General features: G+C 47.8%; 1 protein-coding gene across 2 annotated transcripts in view; it reads left to right on the forward strand.

The window, feature by feature from the left end:
- LOC135520995 (homeobox protein 2-like) overlaps positions 1 to 13,925 on the forward strand; it is a 74,738-nt gene extending 60,813 nt beyond the window's left edge. For both annotated transcript variants that reach the window (XM_064946891.1, XM_064946892.1), the window contains exons 8-9: positions 10,023 to 10,687; positions 11,145 to 13,925. In XM_064946891.1, the coding sequence (XP_064802963.1) occupies positions 10,023 to 10,687; positions 11,145 to 12,341 (1,862 nt within the window). In that variant the 3' untranslated portion in view covers positions 12,342 to 13,925. The remainder of the gene's footprint in view (positions 1 to 10,022; positions 10,688 to 11,144) is intronic.
- Positions 13,926 to 23,568: the final 9,643 nt, after the last annotated feature.

Raw genomic sequence — 23,568 nt, forward strand, 5'->3', positions numbered from 1 at the left:
TTATCAACCCTGATGGGACCTGGTAGAACTCAACTGTTTCTAACTGCCTGTAGTCGTAGTATCACTGCAGAGTACACTAGGGGTTAATCAACCCTGGTGGGACCTGGTAGAACTCAACTGTTTCTAACTGCCTGTAGTCGTAGTATCACTGCAGAGTACACTAGGGGTTTATCAACCCTGATGGGAGCTGGTAGAACTCAACTGTTTCTGACTGTCTGTAGTCGTAGTATCACTGCAGAGTACACTAGGGGTTAATCAACCCTGCTGGGACCTGGTAGAACTCAACTACATTTACATTACATTTTACATTTAAGTCATTTAGCAGACGCTCTTATCCAGAGCGACTTACAAATTGGTGAATTCACCTTCTGACATCAGTGGAACAGCCACTTTACAATAGTGCATCTAAATCATTTAAGGGGGGGTGAGAAGGATTGCTTTATCCTATCCTAGGTATTCCTTGAAGAGGTGGGGTTTCAGGTGTCTCCGGAAGGTGGTGATTGACTCCGCTGTCCTGGCGTCGTGAGTGAGTTTGTTCCACCATTGGGGGGCCAGAGCAGCGAACAGTTTTGACTGGGCTGAGCGGGAACTGTACTTCCTCAGTGGTAGGGAGGCGAGCAGGCCAGAGGTGGATGAACGCAGTGCCCTTGTTTGGGTGTAGGGCCTGATCAGAGCCTGGAGGTACTGCGGTGCCGTTCCCCTCACTGCTCCGTAGGCAAGCACCATGGTCTTGTAGCGGATGCGAGCTTCAACTGGAAGCCAGTGGAGAGAGCGGAGGAGCGGGGTGACGTGAGAGAACTTGGGAAGGTTGAACACCAGACGGGCTGCGGCGTTCTGGATGAGTTGTAGGGGTTTAATGGCACAGGCAGGGAGCCCAGCCAACAGCGAGTTGCAGTAATCCAGACGGGAGATGACAAGTGCCTGGATTAGGACCTGCGCCGCTTCCTGTGTGAGGCAGGGTCGTACTCTGCGGATGTTGTAGAGCATGAACCTACAGGAACGGGCCACCGCCTTGATGTTAGTTGAGAACGACAGGGTGTTGTCCAGGATCACGCCAAGGTTCTTAGCGCTCTGGGAGGAGGACACAATGGAGTTGTCAACCGTGATGGCGAGATCATGGAACGGGCAGTCCTTCCCTGGGAGGAAGAGCAGCTCCGTCTTGCCGAGGTTCAGCTTGAGGTGGTGATCCGTCATCCACACTGATATGTCTGCCAGACATGCAGAGATGCGATTCGCCACCTGGTCATCAGAAGGGGGAAAGGAGAAGATTAATTGTGTGTCGTCTGCATAGCAATGATAGGAGAGACCATGTGAGGTTATGACAGAGCCAAGTGACTTGGTGTATAGCGAGAATAGGAGAGGGCCTAGAACAGAGCCCTGGGGGACACCAGTGGTGAGAGCGCGTGGCGAGGAGACAGATTCTCGCCACGCCACCTGGTAGGAGCGACCTGTCAGGTAGGACGCAATCCAAGCGTGGGCCGCACCGGAGATGCCCAACTCGGAGAGGAGGATCTGATGGTTCACAGTGTCGAAGGCAGCCGATAGGTCTAGAAGGATGAGAGCAGAGGAGAGAGAGTTAGCTTTAGCAGTGCGGAGCGGAGCGCCTCCGTGATACAGAGAAGAGCAGTCTCAGTTGAATGACTAGTCTTGAAACCTGACTGATTTGGATCAAGAAGGTCATTCTGAGAGAGATAGCGGGAGAGCTGGCCAAGGACGGCACGTTCAAGAGTTTTGGAGAGAAAAGAAAGAAGGGATACTGGTCTGTAGTTGTTGACATCGGAGGGATCGAGTGTAGGTTTTTTCAGAAGGGGTGCAACTCTCGCTCTCTTGAAGACGGAAGGGACGTAGCCAGCGGTCAGGGATGAGTTGATGAGCGAGGTGAGGTAGGGGAGAAGGTCTCCGGAAATGGTCTGGAGAAGAGAGGAGGGGATAGGGTCAAGCGGGCAGGTTGTTGGGCGGCCGGCCGTCACAAGAAGCGAGATTTCATCTGGAGAAAGAGGGGAGAAAGAGGTCAGAGCACAGGGTAGGGCAGTGTGATCAGAACCAGCGGTGTCGTTTGACTTAGCAAACGAGGATCGGATGTCGTCGACCTTCTTTTCAAAATGGTTGACGAAGTCATCTGCAGAGAGGGAGGAGGGGGGGGAGGGGGAGGAGGATTCAGGAGGGAGTAGAAGGTGGCAAAGAGCTTCCTAGGGTTAGAGGCAGATGCTTGGAATTTAGAGTGGAAGAAAGTGGCTTTAGCAGCAGAGACAGAGGAGGAAAATGTAGAGAGGAGGGAGTGAAAGGATGCCAGGTCCGCAGGGAGGCGAGTTTTCCTCCATTTCCGCTCTGCTGCCCGGAGCACTGTTCTGTGAGCTCGCAATGAGTCGTCGAGCCACGGAGCGGGAGGGGAGGACCGAGCCGGCCTGGAGGATAGGGGACATAGAGAGTCAAAGGATGCAGAAAGGGAAGAGAGGAGGGTTGAGGAGGCAGAATCAGGAGATAGGTTGGAGAAGGTATGAGCAGAGGGAAGAGATGATAGGATGGAAGAGGAGAGAGTAGCGGGGGAGAGAGAGCGAAGGTTGGGACGGCGCGATACCATCCGAGTAGGGGCAGTGTGGGAAGTGTTGGATGAGAGCGAGAGGGAAAAGGATACAAGGTAGTGGTCGGAGTCTTGGAGGGGAGTTGTTTCTAACTGCCTTTCTAACTGCCTGTAGTCGTAGTATCACTGCAGAGTACACTAGGAGTTTATCAACCCTGGTGGGACCTGGTAGAACTCAACTGTTTCTAACTGCCTGTAGTCGTAGTATCACTGCAGAGTACACTAGGGGTTAATCAACCCTGGTGGGACCTGGTAGAACTCAACTGTTTCTAACTGCCTGTAGTCGTAGTATCACTGCAGAGTAGACTAGGGGTTTATCAACCCTGATGGGACCTCGTAGAACTCAACTGTTTCTAACTGCCTGTAGTCGTAGTATCACTGCAGAGTACACTACGGGGTTAATCAACCCAGATGGGACCTGGTAGAACTCAACTGTTAGTCCATGACGTGTTTATACACAGGCTCTGTCCCAAACGGCACCCTATTCCCTACATAGTGGACTACTTTCAACCTGAGCCCAATGGGTCAAAAGTAGTGCACTATATAGGGATTAGGGTGCCGTTTGGGACGTTGCATAGGAGAGAGTGTAGCCAGAGTGTAGCCAGAGTGTAGCCAGGGTGTAGCCAGGGTGTAGCCAGAGTGTAGCCAGGGTGTAGCCAGGGTGTAGCCAGGGTGTAGCCAGAGTGTAGCCAGAGTGTAGCCAGGGTGTAGCCAGGGTGTAGCCAGGGTGTAGTCAGAGTGTAGTCAGAGTGTAGCCAGAGTGTAGCCAGAGTGTAGTCAGAGTGTAGTCAGGGTGTAGTCCGAGTTTAGTCGGGGTGGACAGTACGCAGGGTGTAATCAGAGTGGACAGTAGGCATGGTGTAGTCAGTGTACAGTAGGCAGGGTGTAGTCAGTGTACAGTAGTCAGGGTGTAGTCAGTGTACTGTAGGCAGGGTGTAGTTAGTGTACAGTAGGCAGGGTGTAGTCAGTGTACAGTAGTCAGGGTGTAGTCAGAGTGGACAGTAGTCAGGGTGTAGTCAGTGTACAGTAGTCAGGGTGTAGTCAGAGTACAGTAGGCAGGGTGTAGTCAGTGTACAGTAGGCAGGGTGTAGTTAGAGTGTACAGTAGACAGGGTGTAGTTGGTGTACAGTAGGCAGGGTGTAGTCAGTGTACAGTAGGCTGGGTGTAGTTAGTGTACAGTAGACAGGGTGTAGTCGATGTACAGTAGGCAGGGTGTAGTCAGTGTACAGTAGGCAGGGTGTAGTTAGAGTGTACAGTAGACAGGGTGTAGTTGGTGTACAGTAGGCAGGGTGTAGTCAGTGTACAGTAGGCAGGGTGTAGTTAGAGTGTACAGTAGACAGGGTGTAGTTGGTGTACAGTAGGCAGGGTGTAGTCAGTGTACAGTAGGCTGGGTGTAGTTAGAGTGTACAGTAGACAGGGTGTAGTCGATGTACAGTAGGCAGGGTGTAGTCTGTGTATAGTAGGCAGGGTGTATTTAGAGTGTACAGTAGACAGGGTGTAGTTAGAGTGTACAGTAGACAGGGTGTAGTTGGTGTACAGTAGGCAGGGTGTAGTCAGTGTACAGTAGGCAGGGTTTAGTTAGAGTGTACAGTAGACAGGGTGTAGTTGGTGTACAGTAGGCAGGGTGTAGTCAGTGTACAGTAGGCAGGGTTTAGTTAGAGTGTACAGTAGACAGGGTATAGTCGGTGTACAGTAGGCAGGGTGTAGTCAGTGTACAGTAGGCAGGGTGTAGTTAGAGTGTACAGTAGACAGGGTGTAGTCGATGTACAGTAGGCAGGGTGTAGTCAGTGTACAGTAGGCAGGGTGTAGTTAGAGTGTACAGTAGACAGGGTGTAGTTGGTCAGGAGAACAGTAGCTAGCAGTCTTTGAGTTAGCTCGGCTGAGTCCTCCAGTACAGCAGGAGAAACCAAAAGGCACCCTGTTCCTTACCTAGTGCACTTCTTTCAACCAGAGCCCTATGGGCCCAGCTCAGAAGTAGTGCACTATATAGTGAATACGGTGCCATTAGTGTTGCTGTTACATGTTACAGTGAGGAGTGTCTTAGACGTTAGACAACATGGCAGACAGGAAACAGGACTTAATGTGATCCCCTTCATCTCTCCATTCAGAAAGCAAAGGTTTCTGATGACCCTTTGAAGGTCGATTAGGGGATTAAGAGACTAGAGGTTTGCCTGTCACGCTGATCTGGTAACCAAAGTGTTTTAGGTGACACACAGACGGCATCCCATCTCCACACAGGAGGCTGGTGTCATTTTGAATCGGAGGCCGTCCCACTTTTGCTTTTTTGCATGTGGCTGTGCAAGCGAATCCAAACCAATCCAAACCAATCCAATCCAAACGAATCCAAACCAAGCCAATCCAAGCCAATCCAATCCAAGCCAATCCAATCCAAGCCAATCCAAGACAAACCAAGCCAAACCAAGCCAATCCAAACCAATCCAAGCCAAACCAAACCAATCCAAGCCAATCCAAGCCAAACCAATCCAATCCAAACCAATCCAATCCAAACAAATCCAAATCAAGCCAAGCCAATCCAAGCCAATCCAAGCCAAGCCAAACCAAACCAAGCCAATCCAATCCAAGCCAAGCCAAGCCAAACCAATCCAAGACAATCCAAAGCAATCCAAACCAATCCAAGCCAAACCAATCCAATCCAAGCAAATCCAAGCCAATCCAAGCAAATCCAATCCAAGCCAATCCAAGCCAATCCAATCCAAGCTAATCAAATCCAAGCCAATCCAATCCAAGCAAATCCAAACCAATCCAAACCAATCCAAGCCAAACCAATCCAATCCAAGCCAAACCAATCCAAGCCAAGCAAATCCAATCCAAGCCAAACCAATCCAATCCAAACCAATCCAAGCCAAGCCAAGCCAATCCAATCCAAGCCAAACCAAGCCAATCCAAGCCAATCCAAGCAGGTCAGATGTTTTCAGGATCACAGTGAGAGGGGCCCCTGGCTCTGGTGAAATGACATACTATGGAGTAGTATATGTTGCCATAATGCAGAGTAGTATCTAGTATTCATATTTCCTCCCTATGCATTAAGTCAGTACTGTAGCAGGGATGGTTCTATACAGTCAGAGGTGATGAAGTGAAGAGGTTTTAGCAGTGATGATTCTATACAGTCAGAGGTGAGGAAGTGAAGAGTTTTTAGCAGTGATGATTCTACACAGTCAGAGGTGAGGAAGTGAAAGGGTTTTAGTTGAACGAGACATTGGCACATTTTATCAGAGACATTTGCATAACTTTATTAACATATTCCTGTAGTTACATTTCAAAATAACTCCACTCTGCTGCACTGAAAGACAAGACACATCCAAGCAGATAATAGAATGATTCCCTGTGGTGTCATTATCCAGTCTTGTCAGATAGTAGAATAATTCCCTGTGGTGTCATTATCCAGTCTTGTCAGATAGTAGAATAATTCCCTGTGGTGTCATTATCCAGTCTAGTCAGATAGTAGAATAATTCCCTGTGGTGTCATTATCCAGTCTAGTCAGATAGTAGAATAATTCCCTGTGGTGTCATTATCCAGTCTAGGCAGATAGTAGAATAATTCCCTGTGGTGTCATTACCCAGTCTAGGCAGATAGTAGAATAATTCCCTGTGGTGTCATTATCCAGTCTAGTCAGATAGTAGAATAATTCCCCGTGTTGTCATTATCCAGTCTAGTCAGATAGTAGAATAATTCCCTGTGGTGTCATTATCCAGTCTAGTCAGATAGTAGAATAATTCCCTGTGGTGTCATTATCCGGTCTAGTCAGACAGTAGAATAATTCCCTGTGGTGTCATTATCCAGTCTAGGCAGATAGTAGAATAATTCCCTGTGGTGTCATTATCCAGTCTAGGCAGACAGTAGAATAATTCCCTGTGGTGTCATTATCCAGTCTACTGTGTCATCCTCCCAGAGCAGAGAGGGAGAGAGGACTTCACAATTCACTATTTACACCAAAACTGGGTTTAAATAGTATTTGAAATTATTTCAAATACTTTCGCTGGTCTTGATTGAGCTTTCTTGGCGTAATGGACCAATCAAAAAAATCCCAAAACGGCAAACCCAACCTACTTGGCACTCCAGGCAAGATAGAGGAAACGCGTGGATGTGTTTGAAAGATTTCAGATAGTATTTGAACCCAGGTCTGAGTCAGCCAACACCCTCTAAAGTGTTGTGTTGTTGACTGTATAATGCAGATGGAGGTTCAGTTGGACTTCACTGAGCCACAGGAGGCTGTAATTCTAATCTAATCCAGAAATACCCATGGCAACGTGTTGTTGGTGTGTTTCAGTTAGCGTGTTGTTACCATGTTGTGACTATGTTGATACCTGGTGTTAAGAGCAGTGTATGTTCCTCTTCTTGATTTAAAGGGATTGGACAAATCACACTAGATTAAAATACCTTAATGATCCATCTTCAGGTGTTTTCAACCGTCTTGTTTGCTACCTGGTGGTGTTAAGAGCAGTGGTTGTCTCGGTGACGCCTTCAGGTGTTTTCAACCGTCTTGTTTGCTACCTGGTGGTGTTAAGAGCAATTGTTGTCTTGGTGACGCCTTCAGGTGTTTTCAACTGTCTTGTTTGCTACCTGGTGGTGTTAAGAGCAGTGGTTGTCTCGGGGGTGCCTTCAGGTGTTTTCAACCGTCTTGTTTGCTACCTGGTGGTGTTAAGAGCAGTGGTTGTCTCAATGGAGCCTTCAGGTGTTTTCAACTGTCTTGTTTGCTACCTGGTGGTGTTAAGAGCAGCGGTTGTCTCGGTGACGCCTTCAGGTGTTTTCAACCGTCTTGTTTGCTACCTGGTGGTGTTAAGAGCAGTGGTTGTCTCGGTGGTGCCTTCAGGTGTTTTCAACCATCTTGTTTGCTACCTGGTGGTGTTAAGAGCAATTGTTGTCTTGGTCACGCCTTCAGGTGTTTTCAACTGTCTTGTTTGCTACCTGGTGGTGTTAAGAGCAGTGGTTGTCTCGGTGGTGCCTTCAGGTGTTTTCAACCGTCTTGTTTGCTACCTGGTGGTGTTAAGAGCAGTGGTTGTCTCGGTGACGGCTTCAGGTGTTTTCAACCGTCTTGTTTGCTACCTGGTGGTGTTAAGAGCAATTGTTGTCTTGGTGACGCCTTCAGGTGTTTTCAACTGTCTTGTTTGCTACCTGGTGGTGTTAAGAGCAGTGGTTGTCTCGGTGGTGCCTTCAGGTGTTTTCAACCGTCTTGTTTGCTACCTGGTAGTGTTAAGAGCAGTGGTTGTCTCGGTGACGCCTTCAGGTGTTTTCAACCGTCTTGTTTGCTACCTGGTGGTGTTAAGAGCAGTGGTTGTCTCGGTGGTGCCTTCAGGTGTTTTCAACCATCTTGTTTGCTACCTGGTGGTGCCTTCAGGTGTGGTTAAAAGCATTAGACAAGGAAACTGAAGTAACACCAAAGCCTCGTAAAGAAACGGAATGGATTACACCTCCTGTTCTCCATTTAACTGCTCTTTCGGGTGTTGTTGACACAACCGTCTTGTTTGCCAGAGAAATTTGTTTGTTTTTTTAAACAATTTTATAAACACACATCGCAAAAAATACATCCTCACCCGAGTGAACCATTTTTTTTGTTGCTTTTAACTGTCAAAATATACTGAGGATTGACAGAAAGTTTCATCGTATGTTTTCCTACGAAAACCAAATTAACCCTGTAGCTCATATCATAGTGAAATACAGTGACATCAATTTACAAGAGTAGCAGATAAGCAGAATACTGCTCCTGTACGCTATTCCCTGCTTTCAACAGATAATGACTTCACCAGCCCAGCCTAGCTATGTGAATTAGCCAGGGTCTGATATCTTGACTACACTGAGAAGCTCTGTAGTTGAACCATATGTCTGTTCCCCAATTCGCAACCCCTATTTCCCTACATAGTTCACTACTTTTGACAAGAGTCCAATGGGCCCCTGGTTAAAAGTAGTGCACTATGTAGGGAATAGGGTGCCGTTTGGAACGCATTCTGTGTCTGTCTGAGGGAAGCAGACACCAAAGTACCGAGTCATCCAGTCTTCAATGCTCAGCCAAATCTAATGGATTTAATGAAGGGAAGATATATATTTTTTTAAATGTTGTATTTAATTTGATTTAGCATTTTTATGAGACACCCCCCCTCCCCCCCCATTCCCCATACTAAATCACATTAAAATGTTCAGAGCTTGTAGCCATGTTAACTCTATTGCTTACAGTGTGTCTGTGTGGTTGGTTGGGAGGAATAGCTTGTGTTAATGACTGCAAAGCATTTCCATAAGATATTCAAAGACCCATTACTGCTGTGGCTGTCTCATCTTTGCTGCTAAACTTCAATCAGTTGAGCATTTAAAATGCATTAAATGCCTTTTGGTAATCTAGTCTAATCTGCAAAGCAACATTTTTTGTCAAACTGCTTTTGACTTATATTATTATTACACAAAATATGTAACACGTAATTTTATGATGGTCATTTTTTTTTTTTACATTTCTCTGTTATAATTAAAATCCTTGCTCATCAAGTACTTAAAACAAGCATGTAATTGTCTAGTCTATCAGAGCCTTTAATGTTATTCTATGTTACGAATCTTAAACAAATGACTCAAAAAACACAGAATTAGTGTCAATGCAATTGTAAAACTGTGTGCAAATTTTATTTTTTACCGAGCTAAATATATGTTAATAATGAGATAATATCTAAATATATGTTATTAATAATGAGATAATATCTAAATATATGTTAATAATGAGAATACCTAAATATATGTTAATAATGAGATAATATCTAAATATATGTTAATAATGAGATAATATCTAAATATATGTTAATAATGAGAATATCTAAATATATGTTAATAATGAGATAATATCTAAATATATGTTAATAATGAGATATTATCTAAATATATGTTAATAATGAGAATACCTAAATATATGTTAATAATGAGATAATATCTAAATATATGTTAATAATGAGATAATATCTAAATATATGTTAATAATGAGATAATACCTAAATATATGTTAATAATGAGATAATATCTAAATATATGTTAATAATGTGATATTATCTAAATATATGTTAATAATGAGAATACCTAAATATATGTTAATAATGAGATAATATCTAAATATATATTAATAATGAGATAATATCTAAATATATGTTAATAATGAGATCATATCTAAATATATGTTAATAATGAGATCATATCTAAATATATGTTAATAATGAGATAATATCTAAATACTATGTTTTTAAAGCCACATTCCAGGGTCTTACTTTCAGCCCAAATGGCAGCCCTGACACTCTGTTTGAGATCTACTCCTATGAGCTGTGCTGTCTGAAGGGCTGTTTTTTTCCATGAATAATGTTCCCTATGTGTACTGTCGGTGTCTGTGTTAATACCATGAGGTGTCAGTGTTGTGCTACGGCTGGTTAATAGCAACACCTCCTTCCTCTGATGCAGACGGGGAGGTGCAGACTGATGATGGCCCTTTAGAGGATGCAGACCTGTCTCCACAGAGTGACCTGTCCACTGAAGAGGTTAGACACACCTCTCCACAGAGTGACCTGTCCACTGAAGAGGTTAGACACACCTCTCCACAGAGTGACCTGTCCACTGAAGAGGTTAAACACACCTCTCCACAGAGTGACCTGTCCACTGAAGAGCTTAGACACACCTCTCCACAGAGTGACCTGTCCACTGAAGAGGTTAAACACACCTCTCCACAGAGTGACCTGTCCACTGAAGAGGTTAGACACACCTCTCCACAGAGTGACCTGTCCACTGAAGAGGTTAGACACACCTCTCCACAGAGTGACCTGTCCACTGAAGAGGTTAGACACACCTCTCCACAGAGTGACCTGTCCACTGAAGAGGTTAGACACACCTCTCCACAGAGTGACCTGTCCACTGAAGAGGTTAGACACACCTCTCCACAGAGTGACCTGTCCACTGAAGAGGTTAGACACACCTCTCCACAGAGTGACCTGTCCACTGAAGAGGTTAGACACACCTCTCCACAGAGTGACCTGTCCACTGAAGAGGTTAGACACACCCCTCCACAGAGTGACCTGTCCACTGAAGAGGTTAAACACACCTCTCCACAGAGTGACCTGTCCACTGAAGAGGTTAGACACACCTCTCCACAGAGTGACCTGTCCACTGAAGAGGTTAGACACACCTCTCCACAATGTGACCTGTCCACTGAAGAGGTTAGACACACCTCTCCACAGAGTGACCTGTCCACTGAAGAGGTTAGACACACCTCTCCACAGAGTGACCTGTCCACTGAAGAGGTTAGACACACCTCTCCACAGAGTGACCTGTCCACTGAAGAGGTTAAACACATCTCTCCACAGAGTGACCTGTCCACTGAAGAGCTTAGACACACCTCACACTTGCATATATTGCTTACTACTGTACAAGTGTACCAAGTTTCAGGCTTTTAATAAAAAAGTGTACATTATTTTGTATATTATCTATAGCTCAAATACAATTCCAACTGTTTGAATGTTCAACAGACTGTGTCTGGAAGGCTCACGATAATAGAATCATATTAATTTGCTAATGTACAATTATTTTCAGAAGCCAACGGAGGACAGTAAACCTACTGACACAGAGGAGAGTCCAGACGGAGAAAAGGGTGAAGAGGAGGAGACTGCAGAAGCTGAGAACTCCACCGAGGAACACGGTGATGACAACGAAGATGTTACTAAAACCACCGAGGAACAAGGTGATAACAACGAAGATGTTACTAAAACCACCGAGGAACACGGTGATGACAACGAAGATGTTACTAAAACCACAGAGGAACAAGGTGATAACAACGAAGATGTTACTAAAACCACCGAGGAACAAGGTGATAACAACAAAGATGTTACTAAAACCACCGAGGAACAAGGTGATGACAACGAAGATGTTACTAAAACCACGGAGGAACAAGGTGATAACAACGAAGATGTTACTAAAACCACCGAGGAACAAGGTGATAACAACGAAGATGTTACTAAAACCACAGAGGAACAAGGTGATAACAACGAAGATGTTACTAAAACCACAGAGGAACAAGGTGATAACAACGAAGATGTTACTAAAACCACAGAGGAACAAGGTGATAACAACGACGATATTACTAAAACCACCGAGGAACACGGTGATAACAAGGAAGATGTTACTAAAACCACAGAGGAACAAGGTGATAACAACGAAGATGTTACTAAAACCACAGAGGAACAAGGTGATAACAAGGAAGATATTACTAAAACCACAGAGGAACAAGGTGATAACAACGAAGATGTTACTAAAACCACAGAGGAACAAGGTGATAACAAGGAAGATATTACTAAAACCACAGAGGAACAAGGTGATAACAACGAAGATGTTACTAAAACCACAGAGGAACAAGGTGATAACAAGGAAGATATTACTAAAACCACCGAGGAACAAGGTGATAACAACGAAGATATTACTAAGAGGATTACCACCGAGGAACAAGGTGATAACAACGAAGATGTTACTAAAACCACAGAGGAACAAGGTGATAAGAAGGAAGATGTTACTAAAACCACAGAGGAACAAGGTGATAACAACGAAGATGTTACTAAAACCACAGAGGAACAAGGTGATAAGAAGGAAGATGTTACTAAAACCACAGAGGAACAAGGTGATAACAACGAAGATGTTACTAAAACCACAGAGGAGGACTCAGACAGTGTGCTTGGGGAGAAGAGCCTTGAGACCAAGCTACAGGGAAGTCTGGACAACCTGGTCCTGAAGAAATGAAGGATGGAGAGGTGAAGGAGAAAGAGAGAAGGAGGAGGATGAGGCACCGGATAAAGCTGAGGAGGTTGGAGAAGCAGGGGATGACGGTCCATCTTCAACAGATGGAAAAGAGGAGAAAGAGAAAGTGGATGGAGGAGGACGAGATGATTCATACCATGTGGAAAAGAAAGATGAGGAGGAAGTATACAAGGAACCTGGACCTGAGACAGATTATGAGACAGAGGAGGGAGGAAGTAGATAAGGAACCTGGACCTGAGACAGATTATGAGACAGAGGAGGGAGGAAGCAGATAAGGAACCAGGAACTGAGACAGGAGGGAGGAAGTAGATAAGGAACCTGGAACTGAGACAGGAGGGAGGAAGTAGATAAGGAACCAGGAACTGAGACAGATTATGAGACAGAGGAGGGAGGAAGGAAGTCGCTCTGGATAAGAGCGTCTGCTAAATGACTTAAATGTAAATGTAAATGAAGGAGATAAGGAACCAGGAACTGAGACAGGAGGGAGGAAGTAGATAAGGAAGCTGGAACTGAGATAGATTTTGAGACAGAGGAGGGAGGAAGCAGATAAGGAACCTAGAACTGAGATAGATTTTGAGACAGAGGAGGGAGGAAGCAGATAAGGAACCTCGAACTGAGACAGGAGGGAGGAAGTAGATAAGGAAGCTGGAACTGAGATAGATTCTGAGACAGAGGAGGGAGGAAGTAGATAAGGAAGCTGGAACTGAGATAGATTCTGAGACAGAGGAGGGAGGAAGTAGATAAGGAAGCTGGAACTGAGACAGATTATGAGACAGAGGAGGGAGGAAGTAGATAAGGAACCAGGAACTGAGACAGATTATGAGACAGAGGAGGGAGGAAGTAGATAAGGAACCAGGAACTGAGACAGATTATGAGACAGAGGAGGGAGGAAGTAGATAAGGAACCTAGAACTGAGATAGATTATGAGACAGAGGAGGGAGGAAGGAGATAAGGAACCAGGAACTGAGACAGGAGGGAGGAAGTAGATAAGGAACCTGGAACTGAGACAGGAGGGAGGAAGTAGATAAGGAACCAGGAACTGAGACAGATTATGAGACAGAGGAGGGAGGAAGGAAGTCGCTCTGGATAAGAGCGTCTGCTAAATGACTTAAATGTAAATGTAAATGAAGGAGATAAGGAACCAGGAACTGAGACAGGAGGGAGGAAGTAGATAAGGAAGCTGGAACTGAGATAGATTTTGAGACAGAGGAGGGAGGAAGCAGATAAGGAACCTAGAACTGAGATAGATTTTGAGACAGAGGAGGGAGGAAGCAGATAAGGAACCTCGAACTGAGACAGGAGGGAGGAAGTAGATAAGGAAGCTGGAACTGAGATAGATTCTGAGACAGAGGAGGGAGGAAGTAGATAAGGAAGCTGGAACTGAGATAGATTCTGAGACAGAGGAGGGAGGAAGTAGATAAGGAAGCTGGAACTGAGATAGATTCTGAGACAGAGGAGGGTGGAAGTAGATAAGGAACCTGGAACTGAGACAGGAGGGAGGAAGTAGATAAGGAAGCTGGAACTGAGACAGAGGAGGGAGGAAGTAGATAAGGAACCAGGAACTGAGACCGATTCTGAGACAGAGGAGGGAGGAAGTAGATAAGGAACCTGGAACTGCGACGGGAGGGAGGAAGTAGATAAGGAAGCTGGAACTGAGACAGAGGAGGGAGGAAGTAGATAAGGAAGCTGGAACTGAGACAGAGGGAGGAAGGAGATAAGGAACCAGGAACTGAGACAGAGGGAGGAAGGAGATAAGGAACCAGGAACTGAGACAGGAGGGAGGAAGGAGATAAGGAACCAGGAACTGAGACAGAGGGAGGAAGGAGATAAGGAACCAGGAACTGAGACAGATTCTGAGACAGAGGAGGGAGGAAGTAGATAAGGAACCTGGAACTGAGACAGAGGGAGGAAGTAGATAAGGAAGCTGGAACTGAGACAGAGGAGGGAGGAAGTAGATAAGGAAGCTGGAACTGAAACAGAGGGAGGAAGGAGATAAGGAACCAGGAACTGAGACAGGAGGGAGGAAGGAGATAAGGAACCAGGAACTGAGACCAATTCTGAGACAGAGGAGGGAGGAAGGAGATAAGGAACCAGGAACTGAGACAGATTCTGAGACAGAGGAGGGAGGAGATAAGGAACCAGGAACTGAGACAGATTCTGAGACAGAGGAGGAAGGAGATAAGGAAGCTGGAACTGAGACAGATTCTGAGACAGAGGAGGAAGTGAAGAAGAAGATGGAGGGTGATGCTTCAGAGACAGAGGAGAGGAGAGAAATGGGGAAAGGAGAGGGGGTGACAAAGAGGAGAGAAATGGGGAAAGGAGAGGGGGGTGACATAGAGGAGAGACATGGGGAAAGGAGAGGGGGGTGACGAAGAGGAGAGACATGGGGAAAGGAGAGGGGGGTGACAAAGAGGAGAGACATGGGGAAAGGAGAGGGGGTGACAAAGAGGAGAGACATGGGGAAAGGAGAGGGGGTGACGAAGAGGAGAGACATGGGGAAAGGAGAGGGGGTGACGAAGAGGAGAGACATGGGGAAAGGAGAGGGGGTGACAAAGAGGAGAGACATGGGGAAAGGAGAGGGGGGTGACAAAGAGGAGAGACATGGGGAAAGGAGAGGGGGTGACAAAGAGGAGAGACATGGGGAAAGGAGAGGGGGTGACGAAGAGGAGAGAAATGGGGAAAGGAGAGGGGGTGACGAAGAGGAGAGACATGGGGAAAGGAGAGGGGGTGACAAAGAGGAGAGACATGGGGAAAGGAGAGGGGGTGACGAAGAGGAGAGACATGGGGAAAGGAGAGGGGGTGACGAAGAGGAGAGACATGGGGAAAGGAGAGGGGGTGACGAAGAGGAGAGGAATGGGGAAAGGAGAGGGGGGTGACGAAGAGGAGAGAAATGGGGAAAGGAGAGGGGGGTGACAAAGAGGAGAGACATGGGGAAAGGAGAGGGGGTGACAAAGAGGAGAGACATGGGGAAAGGAGAGGGGGTGACGAAGAGGAGAGACATGGGGAAAGGAGAGGGGGTGACAAAGAGGAGAGAAATGGGGAAAGGAGAGAGGGGTGACAAAGAGGAGAGACATGGGGAAAGTAGAGGGGGGTGACGAAGAGGAGAGACATGGGGAAAGTAGAGGGGGGTGACGAAGAGGAGAGACATGGGGAAAGGAGAGGGGGGTGACAAAGAGGAGAGACATGGGGAAAGGAGAGGGGGTGACGAAGAGGAGAGACATGGGGAAAGGAGAGGGGGTGACGAAGAGGAGAGACATGGGGAAAGGAGAGGGGGTGACGAAGAGGAGAGACATGGGGAAAGGAGAGGGGGTGACGAAGAGGAGAGACATGGGGAAAGGAGAGGGGGTGACGAAGAGGAGAGACATGGGGAAAGGAGAGGGGGTGACGAAGAGGAGAGACATGGGGAAAGGAGAGGGGGTGACGAAGAGGAGAGACATGGGGAAAGGAGAGGGGGTGACAAAGAGGAGAGACATGGGGAAAGGAGAGGGGGTGACGAAGAGGAGAGACATGGGGAAAGGAGAGGGGGGTGACGAAGAGGAGAGACATGGGGAAAGGAGAGGGGGTTGACGAAGAGGAGAGACATGGAGAAAGGAGAGGGGGTGACGAAGAGGAGAGACATGGGGAAAGGAGAGGGGGTGACAAAGAGGAGAGACATGGGGAAAGGAGAGGGGGTGACGAAGAGGAGAGACATGGGGAAAGGAGAGGGGGTGACGAAGAGGAGAGACATGGGGAAAGGAGATGGGGGTGACGAAGAGGAGAGACATGGGGAAAGGAGAGGGGGTGACGAAGAGGAGAGACATGGGGAAAGGAGAGGGGGTGACAAAGAGGAGAGACATGGGGAAAGGAGAGGGGGTGACAAAGAGGAGAGACATGGGGAAAGGAGAGGGGGTGACAAAGAGGAGAGACATGGGGAAAGGAGAGGGGGTGACAAAGAGGAGAGACATGGGGAAAGGAGAGGGGGTGACGAAGAGGAGAGACATGGGGAAAGGAGAGGGGGTGACGAAGAGGAGAGAAATGGGGAAAGGAGAGGGGGTGACGAAGAGGAGAGACATGGGGAAAGGAGAGGGGGGTGACGAAGAGGAGAGAAATGGGGAAAGGAGAGGGGGGTGACAAAGAGGAGAGACATGGGGAAAGGAGAGGGGGTGACAAAGAGGAGAGACATGGAGAAAGGAGAGGGGGGTGACAAAGAGGAGAGACATGGGGAAAGGAGAGGGGAGTGACGAAGAGGAGAGACATGGGGAAAGGAGAGGGGGGTGACAAAGAGGAGAGACATGGAGAAAGGAGAGGGGGGTGACGAAGAGGAGAGACATGGGGAAAGGAGAGGGGGGTGACAAAGAGGAGAGACATGGGGAAAGGAGAGGGGGTGACGAAGAGGAGAGACATGGGGAAAGGAGAGGGGGGTGACGAAGAGGAGAGACATGGGGAAAGGAGAGGGGGGTGACGATGAGGAGAGACATGGGGAAAGGAGAGGGAGGTGACGAAGAGGAGAGACATGGGGAAAGGAGAGGGGGGTGATGAAGAGGAGAGAAATGGGGAAAGGAGAGGGGGTGACGAAGAGGAGAGACATGGGGAAAGGAGAGGGGGTGACGAAGAGAGAAATGGGGAGAAATGGGGAAAGGAGAGGGGGTGACAAAGAGGAGAGACATGGGGAAAGGAGAGGGGTGACAAAGAGGAGAGACATGGGGAAAGGAGAGGGGGTGACGAAGAGGAGAGAAATGGGGAAAGGAGAGGGGGTGATGAAGAGGAGAGAAATGGGGAAAGGAGAGGGGGTGACAAAGAGGAGAGACATGGGGAAAGGAGAGGGGGTGACAAAGAGGAGAGACATGGGGAAAGGAGAGGGGGTGACAAAGAGGAGAGACATGGGGAAAGGAGAGGGGGTGACGAAGAGGAGAGACATGGGGAAAGGAGAGGGGGTGACGATGAGGAGAGACATGGGGAAAGGAGAGGGGGTGACGAAGAGGAGAGACATGGGGAAAGGAGAGGGGGTGACGAAGAGGAGAGACATGGGGAAAGGAGAGGGGGTGACGAAGAGGAGAGACATGGGGAAAGGAGAGGGGGTGACGAAGAGGAGAGACATGGGGAAAGGAGAGGGGGTGACAAAGAGGAGAGACATGGGGAAAGGAGAGGGGGTGACAAAGAGGAGAGACATGGGGAAAGGAGAGGGGGTGACAAAGAGGAGAGACATGGGGAAAGGAGAGGGGGTGACGAAGAGGAGAGACATGGGGAAAGGAGAGGGGGTGACAAAGAGGAGAGACATGGGGAAAGGAGAGGGGGTGACGAAGAGGAGAGACATGGGGAAAGGAGAGGGGGTGACGAAGAGGAGAGACATGGGGAAAGGAGAGGGGGTGACGAAGAGGAGAGACATGGGGAAAGGAGAGGGGGGTGACGATGAGGAGAGACATGGGGAAAGGAGAGGGAGGTGACGAAGAGGAGAGACATGGGGAAAGGAGAGGGGGGTGATGAAGAGGAGAGAAATGGGGAAAGGAGAGGGGGGTGACGAAGAGGAGAGACATGGGGAAAGGAGAGGGGGGTGACGAAGAGGAGAGAAATGGGGAAAGGAGAGGGGGGTGACAAAGAGGAGAGACATGGGGAAAGGAGAGGGGTGACAAAGAGGAGAGACATGGGGAAAGGAGAGGGGGGTGACGAAGAGGAGAGAAATGGGGAAAGGAGAGGGGGGTGATGAAGAGGAGAGAAATGGGGAAAGGAGAGGGGGGTGACAAAGAGGAGAGACATGGGGAAAGGAGAGGGGGTGACGAAGAGGAGAGACATGGGGAAAGGAGAGGGGGGTGACAAAGAGGAGAGACATGGGGAAAGGAGAGGGGGGTGACAAAGAGGAGAGACATGGGGAAAGGAGAGGGGTGACAAAGAGGAGAGACATGGGGAAAGGAGAGGGGGGTGACGAAGAGGAGAGACATGGGGAAAGGAGAGGGGGTGACGAAGAGGAGAGCCATGGGGAAAGGAGAGGGGGGTGACGAAGAGGAGAGACATGGGGAAAGGAGAGGGGGGTGACGAAGAGGAGAGACATGGGGAAAGGAGAGGGGGGTGACGAAGAGGAGAGACATGGGGAAAGGAGAGGGGGTGACGAAGAGGAGAGAAATGGGGAAAGGAGAGGGGGGTGACGAAGAGGAGAGACATGGGGAAAGGAGAGGGGGCTGACGAAGAGGAGAGACATGGAGAAAGGAGAGGGGGGTGACGAAGAGGAGAGAAATGGGGAGGGAGAATCATCAGAATGCGATTCCAGTGAAGAGGGAGAAACGGGGAGAGAGACCGGAGACCAGGTACAAGGATCCAATGAGAAGAGTCAACGCAGCAAAGACCAGTTGGAAGTGTTGTTTAAGAACAGCCTTAAGGGAGAAGGGTGACAAGACGAGCATGTAGGGAACAAAGGAAAAATATCATTATAATCCCACCACAACAAAACAATATTACATTATCAGGGTTCTTAATTAACAGGATTTTTTATTTCTTCTTAACAATGTGGTGCTGCTGAGCAAAGTGCCTCTCTTACGTTCTTCGAAGGGAATATCCTGGATATCATATGGGATTGTATGTGGGATTGTATTTGGGATTGTATGTGGGATTATATGTGGGATTATATGTGACCTGTTGTTTAGTTACATAGGGGTACGCAGCTATAGGGGAGTTTCTATTTGAAGTATTGTATAAATCACCAGTGGGAAGAGGATCCGACAGCTGTCATAGCAGTTACACTGTGCCTTTTTTTCTTCATCAAATTACCATGTAACATCTGTGGGAACTCATTATTCTTAAATGGTAATTAAGTAGTGACTGATGATAAATGACTGAAGTTCAAATAGTTTCCGAGTGGTTATTATCTGTTGGAAACACTGTTAAAAGGAAACACTGTAGTCTTCAGAGAGATGGGTCTGTTACAGGCTCTTAATGTGACATCATGTTCTGCACTCTGAATGATATGAAGGAGAGAGAGAGGGGGGGGAGAGAAGAGGAGAGAGAGAGATGGGGGGAGAGCTACAGAGAGAGAGAGAGAGGGGAGAAGAGGAGAGAGAGCGAAACACTGTTAAAAGGAAACACTGTAGTCTTCAGAGAAATGGGTCTGTTACAGGCTTCTACTGTGACATCTTGTTCTGTACTCTGAATGATATGAAGGAGAGAGAGAGAGAGAGGGGGGAGAGAAGAGGAGAGAGGGAGGGAGGGAGAGAAGAGGAGAGAGGGGAGGGGAGAGAGGAGAGAGAGAAGAGAAGAGAAAGAGAGAGAAGAGGAGGGGTGAGAGAGAAGAGGAGGGGTGAGAGATATGGAGAGAGAGAAGAGAAGAGGAGGGGTGAGAGATATGGAGAGAGAGAGAGAGGGGAGAGAGAGAAGAGGAGGGGTGAGAGATATGGAGAGAGAAGAGAAGAGGAGGGGTGAGAGATATGGAGAGAGAGAAGAGGAGGGTTGAGAGATATGGAGAGAGAGAGAGAAGAGGAGGGGTGAGAGATATGGAGATAGAGAGAGAAGAGGAGGGGTGAGAGATATGGAGAGAGAGAGAGGGGGTGAGAGAGAGAGAAGAGAAGAGATGAGGGGTGAGAGATATGGAGAGAGAGAGAGAGCGAGAGAAGAGGAGAGAGAGAGATTTCTGCCTTAGTGTATATGTACATATTCTTTGTTTCTTAATATGTCTGACGAACAGCTCATGCTATTACAATCTGTATGATTTGCCAATGTTTTACCATATAGTAGTAAGTATTATGCATAAGCTACAACATGCTATACAGTACCTCATCAAGCAATAACAACTAAACAAGACAATATTGTACATTTGTCTGTTTCTGCAACGCTGTACCACATCGTGGTGCGTCACCCTGTAAAAGATCATCTGTTCTCTGGAACTGTCTTGTAAACAGAAATTGAATAAACTGAAACTAAGAAAAACAATATGTATTGAACATTTTTATAATTGACAAATAACACAAGTTCATCTTTGAACCTTCGTACTGCAGTGGGCTAAATCAGGGTCACACAGAGTGTTTCTGGGTAGTCTTAAACAAATCTACTTTGAAACAAAAGTATAAAACTCACACACATGGTTATGGGCTTAACAATAAAATAAAACATCTTAATCTGTACTGAACAAAAATATAAAGCAACATGCAACAATTTCAAAGATTTTGCTGAGTTACAGTTCATATAAGGGAATCAGTCAATTGAATTCAATTCATTAGGCCCTAATCTATGGATTTCACAAGACTCGGCAGGGGCACAGCCATGTGTGGGTCTGGGAGGGCAAAGGCCCAGCCACTGGGGGGGGAGGGGGGGGCAGGCTCAGCCAATCATAATGTGTTTTTCCCTACAAAAGGGCTCTCTGACAGATAGAACTACTCCTCAGCACCAAATAAAAGTGTTATATTTGAGATTCTTCAAAGTAGCCCATTCTTCAAAGTAGCCCAGTTGCACATTCTTGGCATTCTCTCAACCAGCTTCACCTGGAATGCTTTTCCAACAGTCTTGAAGGAGTTCCCACATGCGCTGAGTGCTTGTTGGCTGCTTTTCCTTCACTCTGCTGTCCAACTCATCCCAAACCATCTCAACTGGGTTGAGGTCGGGGGATTGTGGAGGCCAGGTCATCTGATGCAGCACTCCATCACTCTCCTTCTTGGTCAAATAGCCCTTATGTAGCCTGGAGGTGTGTTGGGTCATTGTCCTGTTGAAAAACAAATGGTAGTCCCACTAAGCTTAAACCAGATGGCATGGCGTATCGCTACAGAATGCTGTGGTAGCCATGCTGGTTAAGTGTGCCTTGAATTCTAAATAAATCACTGACAGTGTCACCAGCAAAGCAACCCACACCTCCTCCTCCATGCTTCACGATGGGAACCACACATGCGGAGATAATCCCCTCACCTACACTGCGTCTCACAAAGACACAGCGGTTGGAACCAAAAATCTCAAATTTGGACTCACCAGACCAAAGGACAGATTTCCACCGGTCTAATGTCCATTGCTCGTGTTTCTTGGCCCAAGCAAGTCTCTTCTTCTTATTGGTGTCCTTTAGTAGTGGTTTCTTTGCAGCAATTCGACCATTAAGGCCTGATTCACTCAGTCTCCTCTGAACAGTTGGTGTTGAGGTGTCTGTTACATGAACTCTGTGAAGCATTTATTTGGGTTGCAATTTCTGAGGCTGGTAACTCTAATGAACGTATCCTCTGCAGCAGAGGTAACTGTGAGTCTTCCTTTCCTGTGGCGGTCCTCATGAGAGCCAGTTTCATCATAGAGTTTGATGGTTTTTGCGACTGCACTTGAAGAAACTTTAAAAGTTATTGAAATTTTCCGCATTGACTGACCTTCATGTGTTAAAGTAATGATGGACTGTCGTTTCTCTTTGCTCATTTGAGCTGTTCTTGCCATATTATGGACTTGGTCTTTTAGGAAATAGGGCTATCTTCTATATACCCACCTACCTTGTCACAACACAACTGATTGGCTCAAATGCATTAAGAAGGAAAGAAATTCCACAAATTAACTTTTAACATGGTGCACCTGTTAATTGAAATGCATTCCAGGTGACTACCTCATAAAGCTGGTTGAGAGAATGCCAAGCGTGTCACGCCCTGGTCTATATTTATTATGTTATCTTCATTTATTGAGTCAGGCCCGGGTGTGACATGGGTTTATTTGTAGTGTGTTTCATCTTGGGGTTGTGTGGGGTGTATAGATTAGTCCATGGCTGCCTGAGGCGGTTCTCAATCAGAGTCAGGTGATTATCGTTGTCTCGATTGGGAACCCTATTTAGGTAGCCTGGGTTTCACTGTGTGTTTGTGGGTGATTGTTCCTGTCTCTGTGTTTGTTGCACCAGTCAGGGCTGTTTCGGTTTTCGACGTTTGCTGTTTTGTATTGTTCGTGTTTCGTCGTAATTAAAGATGTATCGAACGAACCACGTTGCATTTTGGTCCGATCCTTATTCCACCTCTTCGTCAGAGAAGCCTCACGCACCAGGCCTCCTGTGCACATCCCTAGCCTTGCACGTCCTGTGCCAACACTGCTCTCAAGATCTCCAGTACGCCTTCACGGTCTAGCCCATCCTGTGCCACCTCCACACACCAGCCCTCCGGTGGCAGCTCCCCGCACCAGGCTTCCTGTGCGTGTCCTCGGCCCAGTACCATCAGTGCCAGCACCACGCATCAGGCCTACAGTGCGCCTCGCCTCTCCTGCGCTGCCGGAGTCTCCCGCCTGTTTAGCGCTGCCAGAGCCTTCCGCCTCTACAGCGTTGCCGGAGTCTCCTGCCCATTTAGCGCAGCCAGAGCTGCCAGTCTGCATAATATATCCCATTTAGCAGACGCTTTTGTCCAAAGCGACTTACAAGCGACTTACAAGTCGGCTGGGGCCACTACTTTTACATATGGGTGGTCCCAGCGGGAATCGAACCCACGACGCTTGGCGTTGCAAGCGCCATGCTCTACCGACTGAGTCACACAGGACCCATGGAGCAGCCAGAGATGCCAGTCTGCATGGAGCAGCCAGAGCTGCCAGTCTGCATGGAGCAGCCAGAGCTGCCAGTCTGCATGGAGCAGCCAGAGCTGCCAGTCTGCATGGAGCAGCCAGAGCTGCCAGTCTGCATGGAGCAGCCAGAGCTGCCAGTCTGCATGGAGCAGCCACAGCTGCCAGTCTGCATGGAGCAGCCAGAGCTGCCAGTCTGCATGGAGCAGCCAGAGCTGCCAGTCTGCATGGAGCAGCCAGAGATGTCAGTCTGCATGGAGCAGCCAGAGCTGTCAGTCTGCTTGGAGCAGACAGCAGTGGGCAGCCAGTCAGTTAGACCATGCTGTGTATCTCCTTCCTCCCTGCTTCCCAGAGCTGCCAGTCTGCATGGAGCAGGCAGAGCTGTCAGTCTGCATGGAGCAGCCAGAGCTGTCTGTCTGCTTGGAGCAGCCAGAGCTGCCAGTCTGCATGGAGCTGCCAGTCTGCATGGAGCTGCCAGTCTGCATGGAGCTGCCAGTCTGCAAGGAGCTGCCAGTCTGCAAGGAGCTGCCAGTCTGCAAGGAGCTGCCAGAGCTGTTAGTCTGCATGGAGCAGCCAGAGCTGTCAGTCTGCATGGAGCTGCCAGTCTGCAAGGAGCTGCCAGTCTGCAAGGAGCTGCCAGAGCTGTTAGTCTTCATGGAGCAGCCAGAGCCGTCAGTCAGCATGAAGCAGCCAGAGCCGTCAGTCTGCCAGGATCCGCCAGTCAGCCAGACCCTTCCAGATCTGCCAGTCAGCCAGA

This window comes from Oncorhynchus masou, chromosome 29, assembly GCF_036934945.1.
Source record: "Oncorhynchus masou masou isolate Uvic2021 chromosome 29, UVic_Omas_1.1, whole genome shotgun sequence".
Lineage (NCBI taxonomy): Eukaryota > Metazoa > Chordata > Actinopteri > Salmoniformes > Salmonidae > Oncorhynchus > Oncorhynchus masou.